At 37.5% G+C, this 13391-nt stretch overlaps 1 protein-coding gene across 1 annotated transcript; it reads left to right on the top strand.

The window, feature by feature from the left end:
* The first annotated feature begins 4000 nt into the window (after nt 1-4000).
* On the top strand, nt 4001-12430 carry LOC102202053 (uncharacterized). The gene is made up of 5 exons (XM_005747202.1): nt 4001-4097; nt 4190-4507; nt 4592-4682; nt 10914-10983; nt 11079-12430. Exons 1-5 carry the CDS (start codon nt 4022-4024, stop codon nt 11163-11165), a joined length of 642 nt encoding a protein of 213 aa, XP_005747259.1. The 5' UTR covers nt 4001-4021; the 3' UTR covers nt 11166-12430.
* Nucleotides 12431-13391: the final 961 nt, after the last annotated feature.

The following is a 13391-nucleotide window of genomic DNA, read 5'->3' on the forward strand; positions in this document are numbered from 1 at the left end:
GCTTGTTCCAGGTTGAGTGTGTGTGTGTGTGTGTGTGTGTGTGTGTGTGTGTGTGTGTGTGTGTGTGTGTGTGTGTGTGTGTGTGTGTGTGTGTGTGAGTGTTATTCCATCTGTAAACAAAATAACTTGAAAGGAATTCTGATAAAACCTTCACGAGTGGGGTCATGTTAACGATCCTTTAACATTTTGATTATGTCCACTGAGGCCTTCAAGGTCAACTTAATGATGATTCTTACAAGTGTAATACGGAGCTGTTTAAAACTTTGTTTATTGCTACCATTGGTTGTGTTGACAACATATAAAGGATATGAGTGAAATAGGGTCAAACTTTCATAAAAGTACTATCCCCTTAAATGTAAAAACTGCTCCCTTGGCAGAGGTTTGTGCTCCCGGAACACTTCTTGTAATAGTTATATATTACATAATGTTTTGTTTATAACTAGTTTATATCGAATTATTGTTTAAATATTATATTGATTATGATTTAATTTGTCATGTGCTTAAACTTCATGCATCGTTAAATGAACTGCTTTTTTGTCCCCTGCAAGTAACCACTTCCTGTTCTTGGCATCACCTTGAAAAGCACACGTAGAAGTGAAGCTTCACTTTGTCTGTCTGTAATCATGTTTGATCCAGATCAATCAGACATTCTCTTTAATTCATGCTTAGCTGTGTGCCATGTCCTCACAGGTACAGCACAAGTTTTTGATGCACATTTTCCGCGTTTGGTAACAGAATTTGTTTTCATTGAAAGCACACGGTGCACACTGTGCTTTGCCTGTGAGGTAGGAGAAAGGTGATTAGAGCTCGGTCTGCAGCCACACAATACGATTAAAGAACTTCCTCTGTCTTTAGTGTACCTGATGCTGTAGTGGACTTGTTTCTGAGAATAATAACAAACACTGTGATGTATTGATAAAATGAACATTAATTGGAATCGATTACAACACCTAGTAGAAGAAAAAGGACATGTTTATATTTAGCATACCTGTGATTCACGATGAGGCTATAATAACTAAAATATACTGATAGTGTTTTTCTCCAACACCTTTGAAAAGTGTGAATTTCCTGTTTGTACTCTTTCTTTGCAGTTAAGCTTGTGAGACCCTGTGTGTGGGCAGAAATAAAGGAAACGAGAAGCACCTTCTGTACTGCTAGACCCTTGTTCTGCATGTGTGGTGGATAGACAAAAGTCATTTTTGTATGTCATGCAGGCTGTTACTCATAACACATAGTTTCCTAATTAGTGAGTCATTTTGGGATCTGATTAGACTTTTCAAACGGGTTCAGTTATTTATTAGGTTTTGCATTATCTAACACCATTTCCATTGAACATATAAGGTTTTTAAAAACATTTTCTTTCCTCACTTTAAACCTGCAGTAGAGCAGAATGCACGATAAGGTGTCATTTTCCACAGCAAGGCCACAAAGATGGAAATCATACGTTGAAGAGTGTTACGCACGCACGCACGCACACACGCACACTTGCATTCAAACACATATACAATGTTTAACATTATTTTGAAAATCTAGAAAACCTCAGTTTTATTGCGAATATACAACTTAACTGACCACTATTAGCTGGCCACTTTATTAGGTACACCTTGTTAGTATCAGATTAGATGGTAATTTTTGTTTCAGAGCTAATCTAATTCTTCATGGCAACAGGGGTGATGGGCTTTTGGTTGAACATGATAGCATATTTGTGCGGATTTGTAAGCTCCTTCATGTGACTTTACCATCCCACCACATCCTAAAAGTGCTCTGGTCAACAGACATGCTAACTGTTCAGTTCAGTTCAGTTTCAGTTTCAGTTTTATTTGTCATATGCAAGTTAGCACAGGGTCAACATCGCAATGAAATGTATTTGACAAGCAGAAGACAGTCACTCAGCAGAATGGTACAGTAGAAAAAAATAAAATAAATTAATAAAAAATAAATAGAAAAATAGTAAAGAGCAAAATATTAATAAGATGTAGTAAAAGAAAAAGAGATTTTCAGTTAACTGACTAAATACAGTGGGGCAAAAAAGTATTTAGTCAGCCACCGATTGTGCAAGTTCCCCCACTTAAAATGATGACAGAGGTCAGTAATTTGCACCAGAGGTACACTTCAACTGTGAGAGACAGAATGTGAAAAAAAATCCACGAATTCACATGGTAGGATTTGTAAAGAATTTATTCGTAAATTAGGGTGGAAAATAAGTATTTGGTCACCTCAAACAAGGAAAATCTCTGGCTCTCACAGACCTCTAACGTCTTCTGTAAGAAACATTTCACCAATCTTTGGATGCCCAGCTGTGGTGAGCCAGTACTAACTGTTGCCTCAGTTTCCTGTTCTTAGTTAACAGGAGTGAAAACTGGCGTGATCTGTAGCCCATCTACTTCAAAGTTTGACATATCACGTGCTCAGAGATGCTCTTCTGCATAACTCAGCTGTAATCAACGGTTATTTGAGTTACTGTTTCCGTCCCATCAGCTTATAGCAATGTGGCTATTCACCTCAGACCTGTGGGACACAGCTTTCTTAATTTCACACACTAAGTTTATGAAATTTGTTTTTGTTTTTCAAATGCATTACCAAAAAAACAAACAAACAACATACAAAAACCATAAAAACAAAAAAGTTTGAGGTGGTAACCAGAGTGTCAATAGTGGGACAATATGTGTGATTGTGTAAAGAGACTTATCTCACTGACATCACCAGGGTTTCTAATGAAACAGTTTTTAATTCAGTTATCAAACAAAGCTTAATGGGAGCATTATACACAGCAAGAGGAGGTGTGTTTGACTCTTGCAACTGTGGTTTTACACTCTACATTTAACACCTGAAACGTGTTGCTAAGGTTTAGCTATTGTGCTCTGAAAACATTCACATTCTCACCAGAACCCGTGCACCATAAAAATCATCGTTATCATCAAATCCTCACAGTGAAGGACAGAAAAAAAATCTCTTGTGTTTATACTAATCACTATAAGGCAGTGTTACTAATCTTATCTCATACATTTAGGTATCTGAAACACCTGGAAAGTGCTAAGATATTATTATTGGTCACTACTTTTACTCTGCAGAAAGAATTATGATGAGGACACTGAAGCAGGATCAGTTTCCCTCAGGAGAAGAGAACAGAAGATGTTTGTCATGTTATAGGCAGCAACTCTCTCAACCACAGGGTGGCACTGCTTGTTGTAAAAATAACAAACACACCAGTGAGGTGGCAGGCTGAATTCAATCTATGATGTTTAAGCAGATCCTTTTAGACATTATCGCTGACATTATCAGTTAGAGCCTGAAAGGTCCTGATAACGTTTAGTTATTTAGCTCTCAAAACATTCACATTTTCACCAGAACACGTGCAACACAGCAAAAGCAGAAAGTCAGGAAGTCACTACACAAGAACAGTTTGTTCAAAATCACACAGTCCTGAGATGAAATGTCATCAGTCAGCTGCTAATGAATATTTATACATGTCTGTTAATAGAAAACATATTAATGTTAATAATAATTCTTTATTGAGTCACGTAACAGTGAACTATTGATTATGACATATCTAAATGTCTTCCATAAAAATGACCTGCTGTTGTTAATTGTTCTACTTCACATTCATAAAGCAGAACAATCACAGTTGTGTCACAAAAAATCATTGCAGGTCCAGTTTTTATCTGGTGGGTAAAGACTGATTAACAATGCAGATGCAGTTTTAGCAGTTGAAAAATGCTCCTTTACTCAGATGCAGCTTATATTTTCCATTTATGACATGAGTGACTAAATTACAAGAGGAAATTAATTGCAATATAATTGTGTTAAGTTTCTGGAAGAAATATACTTCAGTTGTGACAATTCTGAATCATTGCATACATTACTTAAATGTAAATTATCGCTTCAACAAATGGTGATACATTCACATACATTAGTTCAGAGCTCAACTCTACAGCAAGTAACCACTTCCTTTTTTTGCGGCTCCTCCTCAGATATCAATACAGCTGACGGTGAAGTTCAGGTCTGTTTCTCTCTCTGTCTGATGATCACGATGTTCACTATAAATCGAGCAGCACTGCTCTTCGTTCAGCTGTTAGTGATGTGGGATGTCTTTGCAGGTAAAGAGCACATTTGTGTTTGAGATTCACTTTTTTACAGATGAAGTGCAGATAGAATTTTATATTGAATGATTGTCTCCTTTAAACTATAGAGATCGCTAAAGACGACCACAGAGCTGTGCTGGTGTCCCAAGGAGACTCAGTGACGCTGACTTGCAACATATCCAAGACAAATGCAACACAAATCTCCTGGACCAACAACAGATCTGTTTTTCATTATTCCAGTGAGCTGAATCGCACCTATTCAAATTTCTCATTGCATAGACTGAAAATAAATCATGAGTTTCCTACAAAGCTCATTATTTTTAGTGCTCAACCTGAAGATGAAGGACTTTATACATGTAAGTTAACAGACAAACGTGGCGTAAACAGCATTACATGGAGTTTAACTGTGTCTGAAAACCCCACAGGTAGGTAGACAAAAAGCAGATCCAGTCAATTCTAGCAAAGGTCAACCAAGCATTTTAAATTAATTCACTGCTGTTTTGATACAGAATCCACTTCATCAAAGTATTTTCTATACATACTTCCACCTGCAATTGGATTCCTTCTGTGTTGCATCACACTCGCTGTGTTTCTCTACAGGTGAGTAAAACCTTTTTATCTTCATAATGAATGCATGAATGTGATTATTTTGTGTTTGTCTGTAGAAGTGTTCTCAGTACATGTAAGACTGATTGGATTATAAAGCACTATTTTCTATTTTCTATTTCCTACATTGAAAGTGTTTAAAGTTTGTTTTAAATAAGTAAAGAGGGAAATGGAAATGTGATATTGTGGCTTATACCATTGCGTTCATAGACATGATGATTAATATTGTCATATTTCTATGATGTTTTTTAAGCAAATCATTACATTAGTGATCACAGACTCAGTGTGTCATTGCACAAAGCTCAGATCTTTCTCATTGCTAAATGCAAGTTTTTATTTAATAAGATGATGTATTATTATCTATCTTTGAAAACTTCAAGGATGAAAGAGCTCAGACTTTTTTTCACTACTTCTGTAAGCACCGCAAACCTGCTTTGAATTTAAAGTTGTGAATCAGCCCGCTGTGCTTTCTTGCGGGGGGGCTATTGTTATATACAACAGGGCAAAAAGTGTCAATGATAGTAGTAAAGAACTGGCTAAAAGTGGTTAGAGTCAAAGCTGTCATTCACTGGGGCAACCCTTCGCCAACATGTACATTTAAATCCTACAACTACAAAAGAATGCAAGCTGAACTCATTCTGTACAGATTCATCATACATTTGAAAAAAAAAAACCCCATTAAAATAACAAAGAAGACGTCGTCCCACTAAACACTGGATGTTTTATAGACGTGCACTTATGTTTTAGCTCAAGAGACTGCGTCAACTTGGAGATGTCCGCTAATCGCTCTGCATTCCTTCATACATTACTGTTATGATCAATCCCATTTCAGAAAGTGTTATACTTTTCTAGATCATTTTCCAATAACTTCCTAGCCTGTAGGAAACATGCCCTCCACCCTCTGGAAACATGGGACTACAGAAGCAGTATAAAAATAAGATCTGTCCACAACGACCACATTTGGACTATAAATAGCCTGTACATGGCGGGTCTACAGACATCAACATCAGACATTACAAAACAACCCCTTCAGTGTGTATCAAAATTTGACGTCCAAAAATGACATATGAAAGACGTGACACCAATATCACTTTGCATAGTAGGTTAGGGTTAGGTCTTGATCCCAGAGGTTATATGGGGTCTCATGTGTATGTTGTCTCTGTTTGGGGAATACAATCTTTGAGTCCTTCCATTCATGTAGATTTTCACATGGGTGGGGTAATACAGGAATACAGGAAGTGAAAGATCAAAAATGAGAGCCAATGAGGAGTACAAAATAAAACAGGAACAGAAAACAAACACACTAAAAATGCACAATGGTTTCATACTTCAGTGGCAGTGACCTCAATTTTACTGCATACCTATACAACAAACTGCATTCACACTCGTGTATATTATGCTTAAAAATCTAATATTATTTGCAATTATTGATACATGCACTGGAGTTCAGTATTTTGCTCAAAGACAACTTCACATGTGGACTGAGGGAACTCTAGATCAAACAATAAACCTGTGAATTAGTAGACTGCCCACTCTCCTAATTCACAGGCTGCTCTGAAGAACATCTTGAGAACTCAATCAAGAACCTCAGATATTCAACCTTAAAACCTCCTCAGATCTGTATCAGATTGAGGACTGAGGTGGCAGAACAAGCTGAATTATTCTGTTTTATGAATGTTTTGGTGGACAAACTAGATCGAAACAATACTGAGCAGGTGGTTTTAAAATTAAATAAATTACACCATTCAAATACTGCAACACAAACGTGAGGGTCACAAACAATGCACTTAAAAATCTAAAACAGCATTTAATTTACAGTTTGTGCTAATAGACATTTTGTTTAGCATTAAAGTTTTGAGTTTTAATTTTCAGTCCTTCACTAATTGACATTTACACAATAGTTTCAAAAAGTACAGGCATTATATTTTTTTTTCAAATATAGCATACGCACAATGTAGTTCCATTTAAAAATGGGGAAAAAAGTATATATATATATATATACATATATACACACACACATATGTTTTATTGATTTGAATACATTTAGCACTAATTATTGGAACATAAAATTTGTTTGGTAAGCTCATTGGCCCTTGACCTGCATACACAGGTGAATCCAGTCATGAGAAAGTGTATTTAAAGTGGCCAATTGCAAGTTTTTCTCCTCTTTGCGTCTTCTCTGAAGAGTGGCTACATGGGAGCCTAAAACAACACTCAAATGACCTGAAAACAGAGACTGCTCAACATCATGGTTTAGGGGAAGTATACAAAAAGCTATCTCAGAGATTTCAGCTGTCAGTTTCCACTATGAGGAACATATTGAGGAAATGGAAGACCACAGGCACAGTTCTAGTTAAGGCTGGAAGTGACAGGTCAAGAAAAATCTTAGATAAGTAGAGGCGAAGGATCGTGAGAGTCAACCCACAGACCAGCTCCAAAGACCTACAACTTCATCTTGCTGCAGATGGTGTCACTGTGCATTGTTTAAGTCAGACCTTCCCAAAATGTGGGGCCCGCCCCCGAGGGGGGGGGGGCGCAGAGCCATGGCAGGGGGGGCGTGGTATGAAAAGGGGGGAAAAAAAACAAAAAGCTTGGACACTGCTAGCATGGGGCACCTACACAAACGCAAAGCAGGAGATGAAGCATCGCTGAATATGTTTCCAAACCAACTTCATTCTAAGCCAAAGACTAGAAAATATGATGAAGCATATCTTCCCTTTGGCTTCACCTGCACAAGTGCCAAGGTAGGTCTCCCCTGCAGATTTGATTTTCCCTTCGTGGGGAGCAGCGCTGGGCTGTTCAAATCATGGACAAACAGTATCCCACATTCTTGATTTTTAGTTCACAAACACTTGTTGTAATGACTAACTACTCCTGACATTTTGGAGATGTTAGCTCTTTATACAGTAAAGTTACAGTGGGATACAAATAACATCAGGCCGTTTCTGCCACGATTTGTGCCCCATGCAGTTCAAATCGCGGACAAACAGTATCCCACAGCTGTTTATGTTTTTAAACCCATTTAGCACAGAGAGGCATTTTTTGATTAGATTGCAATGTTGAATAGTATTACACAGGGGAAAAAAAACAACTACACGTAAAATAATCACACCATGACGCCTCTGCCTTTCTAAATGGAGGGACAGTAACTGCGTGCATATATGTAAACTGTAAAACCTGAAGATAGTCAGATTAACAGAAACGGTATTTTGTCTCTATCTGCCATTCTGCAATTCATCTCATGTAAACCGCAACGTGGCGCACAGCGTGACGTGAAAAAAGGCGCATACCTTTGACGTTGCGTGACGAACTCTGTATTCCTCGTCCACACGTAAACGCAAAAAAAGTTTTAAAAAAATCTCAGTTTTTGGTGATTCGAAACGCCGTTTATGTGTGGACGAAACAGCTGCGTTTTCAAATATACCCGTGTAGGTGTGGACGTAACGTAAAAGAGTTAGTAGTTTATTTCCTTACTACCTGTAATTTATTGCAGATTAGTTGTATTTGCTTAATTGCTTACTAAATGTTTGAGGTGTGAAATAAACTGCAATGGAGCAAAATATGGGTGTGTGTGGTTGGAGGATGTGTGAACATTTTTCTTGTAAAACAAAGGGGGGCCTAGCAAAAAAAAGTTTGGGAACCACTGGTTTAATTATTCAGTGCACTTTGCAGAAGGAGATGCTGGATGGGAGAGTAATGCAGAGGAAGCCTGTTCTGCACACTTGCCACAAACAGAGTCACTTGGGGTATGCTAAAGCACATTTGGACAAGCCAGCTTCATTTTGGAATAAGGGGCTGTGGACTGATGAAACTAAAATTGAGTTATTTGGACATAACAAGAGGCGGTATGGTGGAAACAGAACACAGCATTCCTAGAGAAACACTTGCTACCCACAGTAAAATGTGGTGGCGGTTCCATCATGCTGTGGGGCTGAAGTGCAGGTACTGGGAATCTTGCTAAAGTTGAGGGTTGCATTCCAGTCAGTATCAGCAGGTTCTTGAAAATCTACTAAGACGTTCAGGCAGAGGATCAAGTACAACATTCTGGAATGGCCATCTCAGTCCCCAGACCTGAATATTATTGAAAATCTATGGTGTGACCTAAAGTGGGCTGTCCATGCTCAGAAACCATCAAACCTGAGTGAACTGGAGATGTTTCGTAAAGACGAAAGGTCCAAAATCCATTCAACCAAAATCCAGACTCTCATTGGAAGCTATAGGAAGCATTTAGAGGCTGTTATTTCTGTAAAAGGAACATCTACTTACTTAATACTTAAGCTACTGTGTACTTCACACACATGGGAGATGCCAAACTGACTTTCATTGTTCTTGTAACAGTGACAATAAAATATCATCGTGTTCATCTGCTACATGATATATTTGAATGAAATTGCTGATCCAAATAGCCAGTGATTTACGAAGGAAAATTATCAAGGGTGCCCAAACTTTTGCATACCACTGTAAGTCCAAAATGCAGTAGGAAGAAGTATGTACATACTTATTAATCCCTACCCCACGCTCAACACTCTATTGAATCAACATATTCGATGTTACCCCAACTTCCCCTCATCACTAGCCCCACACAATAAAGACAGGCTGAAGGACATGTATAACCATAGCTACAGTGATAGATATAAATCAGATACAATTTAGCATAGTTATATATACTATCTTCATCAGCTTTATCAGTTTCATATTCTTCCAAAAGCACGTTTCAAAACATCTTTATGGACGGACTAATGCTTGAACATTGCTGTACCCACAGGAAAACTGTTCCACAGTTTTACTCCACAAATGGTAATACAAAAGGTTTTAACTCTTGTCTGTGCTTTAAGAGTCTTCAAATTAAATTTTCCCCTCAAATCATAGTCCTCTTCTCTGTCAAAAAACATCCTTTGTACATTTCCCGGTAACATATTATATCTGGCTTTGTACATAAGCTCTGCTGTTTTTTATTTTATAAGATCCATAAGCCTCAGGATTTTCAATTTTAAGAACATAATGTTAGTGTAGTCTCTAAATCCTGCTTTAGTAATCATCCCGATTGCTTTTTTCGGAGTTTTACATAATGTTATCTATTTGTTATCTATTATCACACCCAGAAATTTTGTATGAGAAACTTGCTCCACTTCAACATTATTTATCAACAATTTGCTCCAGCATCTCTTTTACAATTTCCAAATAACATAAATGTAGTTTTATTCAAGTTTAGCAATAACTTATTGCTATCAAACCATATTTTCAGTTTAATGATTTCTTGTGTGACAATTTCCAAAATCCGTAAATTCTCTCCAGCACAAAAAATATTTGTATCATCTGCAAAACAACCTGTAATATATCAGATGTTTTACATATATCATTGATGTACAGGATAAACAGTTTTGGTCCCAATACTGACCCCTGTGGAACGCCACAAACACTGTCCAGGCACTCTTATTGATATTCACCAATCTTCACAAATTGTTTGTTTGTCTATCAAATAATAAGCTTTTTTTTTTTTAGGTCAACAAAAACTCCAACTGTGCATTTTCTTTGAACTATATTATTAATGATATTTTCAATTAGTTCAGTTAATGCCGTGGATGTTGATCTGTTTGGTCTGAAACCATACTGACTGTCCATTATTACTTGATGTTTATCAATGAATTTGTCAAGTCTGTTAATGAAAACTTTTTCCAGTATTTTTGAAAATTGTGAAAGTAGAGAAACAGGCTTGTAATTTATGAACTGGTGGTATTACTTTAGCTGTTTTCATTTGTATTGGGAATATTATATCCTGTTATAACAGGATGTTCCAAAATTCAACCCTATTATTGCAATAACCATAGTAATGACAATACTTAAAGAACTGGGATGTGTCAGTAATGGGACTGAAAAACACAATAACTGTATACGCAACTGTTTACATTCACTTTCAAAGGCGATTTTCACATTTTTCTTTGCTATGAACTGTCAGATTATGTATTGTGCAATTAAAAGTGTGTGTCATACATATCACCCATAATTCATACCTCTAATTTGATAAATATCAAAAAGCAGCAACAGATATTTATAATTTTCACTATAAATAATCCACTATCAGAAAATTTTCAAAGGAAGGAAACAAAAAAAAGAATATGTTTTGTGTTTATTCTAGTCATTATGAGGCAGTGTTTACTCATCCTGTCTTACTGAAACACCGGGTAACTTCTAAGATTTTATTATTGGTCACTTCTTTTTTTGCAGAAAAAGCATGATGATGAAACTAAATCAGGATGCCGTCCAGGATCAGATTCCTCCTCAGTCAGGAGAAGAGGTCAGAAGATTGTTGCCATCTTTAACACTGTCACATGTCTCTGCCTTTGTACAGTCTGTACTTTGTCTTCATAGACATCTCTCCCTCAACCACAGGGTGGCAGCACTAATTGCAAAAACAACAGACAGAGGAGTCAGTATATGGAGAGACTGAATTCAATCTATGATCACTTCAATATATGATCAACTGAAAAACCTTCCAGTTCCTGACAGACATGAACAGTGTCAAAGGAGAAACTAAAAGGGAACGCCATCAGAGGGAGGACACCCGGGCTATAATACCCTCAGCTTCAGCTCAGACAAATGACTCTGCCTGTGAGCACAACAGTTCCAACCATCCATCACCATCCAAGGAGCTTTTATATCTCAAGGATCTTTGCTGTAACAACTTTGAGAGCACTTAGTTTGACAGAAGTGTTTTTCTTCATCTGTGAGTATAAGACCAGGTTCACGAACCTATGTACTGTCAACCTATTGACTGACTATAAGAAAGCCTATGACTCACACACGGATCCTGGAATGCCTAGAAATACAAGAACAACAGGACCCTAAGAGCCTTCATCAGGAATTCAATGGGGATGTGGTGAACAATGCTAGAGGCCAACTTGAAGCCAAGTGCGTGGTCAAGTGTGGGATTTACCAAGGAGATGCACTGTCCCCACTGCTGTTCTGCATAGGCCTGAACCCCCTTAGCCAGATCATCAACAAGACTGGCTAGGGATATCAACTACACAATCAAGCAATCATTAGCCACCACAACTATATGGATGACATCAAGCTGTATGCCAAGAGTGAACGAGACATAGACTCACTGATCCATACCACTAGGATATACAGCAATGACACTGTGATGTCATGCGGACTGGAGAAGTGTAGTGAGATGGTAACAAAGAGAGGGAAAGCAGAACTGAGCGAACTGCACTAGCAGAAGGCAACAATGCAGACATCAAGGACAGCTACAAGTCCATCCATACCATGCATGGAGGGTTTCACCATATCCTGGGATTGTGCACTAAGCAGAATGAAGGAGACTAGTGAGTGTCAGTGTCATTATTGCTTTACTTTGTAGAAAAATAATGATAAGGACACTGAATCAAGATCAGTTTCTCCCTCAGTCAAGAGAAGAGATCAGAAGATCGTCATCATCTTTAATACTCTCAAATTTTGTCTACCAAATTTTATTTTAGCCTTTTGTCTGTATAGGTAAGTATATTTATTTATACATGATTTGAAGTTCTCTGAACCATTTTCCAACAAAAGACACTCAGGAAATTCAGACCTCCACCAAGGCAGGTCACTCTCTGTGCAGGATTTTAGGGAATAGTGTTGTAATTTATATTCATTATTTTGTTTTCTTTGTTGCTTTTAAGCATTTTAAAGAAGTTTCACTGCAGAAATAATTAAGTGTAAAGTGCAGACGTTTGCTGTTTGCCCCACAGAAATACTTTTTAATATGTGTGCCATAATTTTGAGTATAATAATAATAATAATAATTTTTTATTGTTCATTAATGTGGATGTAGCGGATGTTTGTTTAGTAAAATGTCCTTAAATATTTAGTAATAATTAGCAAATGAACAAACGTTTTCTATGTTAATGAACATTTTTGGAGTTTAGCTATTCTGTTTTTACATTTTGTATTTTTGTATTGATTTGTTTATTTTGTCTTTACGTCAGAGAGTGGTACAGAGCTGTGTTGTTGTCAACAAGACACTTGGTGATGTTGACTTGCAGCATATCCAATAAAAAAAAGATAAAACAATAATCTCTTGGATTTTCAATATTTCCTTCTGCTAGAATCACTGCACATAAACAGCAGTTATAGTTATTTGACCTGCAGCATTCACACTACCCCTCTAAGTATACTTGAAATGAGAGGAGAGTTAAACACAGAATTAATTTGACTGCAATCTGCTATCTACTGACATCTAGTGGTGAGATTACAGCTACACACTGTACCTTAAATCAACCTCCCAGTTTTTAAGTGACTGTTTAAGATTGACATATTATTTGTATGTTGAAATGTTATGTGATTAAACTTCATGAACCCTTAAATTTATTTTATTCACTGAAGACATTTATACATGGTGCAGCACGGTGGCACAGTTGTTAGCACTGTTGCCACACAGCAAAAAGGTCCTGAGTTCAACTCCACCATGAGGCCGGGGTCTTTCTGTGTGGAGTTTGCATGTTCTCCCCATGTTTGCGTGGGTTCCCTCCGGGTACTCCGGCTTCCTCCCACTGTCCAAAGACATGCAGCTTGTGGGGATAGGTTAATTGGATAATCCAAAATTACTACTAGGTGTGAATGTGAGTGCGAATGGTTGTCTGTCCCTGTGTGTTGGCCCTGCGACAGACTGGCGACCTGTCCAGGGTGTAACCCTGCCTCTCGCCCTATGACAGCTGGATA

This window comes from Pundamilia nyererei, unplaced genomic scaffold (assembly GCF_000239375.1).
Source record: "Pundamilia nyererei isolate P.nyererei 1_Seehausen unplaced genomic scaffold, PunNye1.0 scaffold00190, whole genome shotgun sequence".
Taxonomy (NCBI): domain Eukaryota; kingdom Metazoa; phylum Chordata; class Actinopteri; order Cichliformes; family Cichlidae; genus Pundamilia; species Pundamilia nyererei.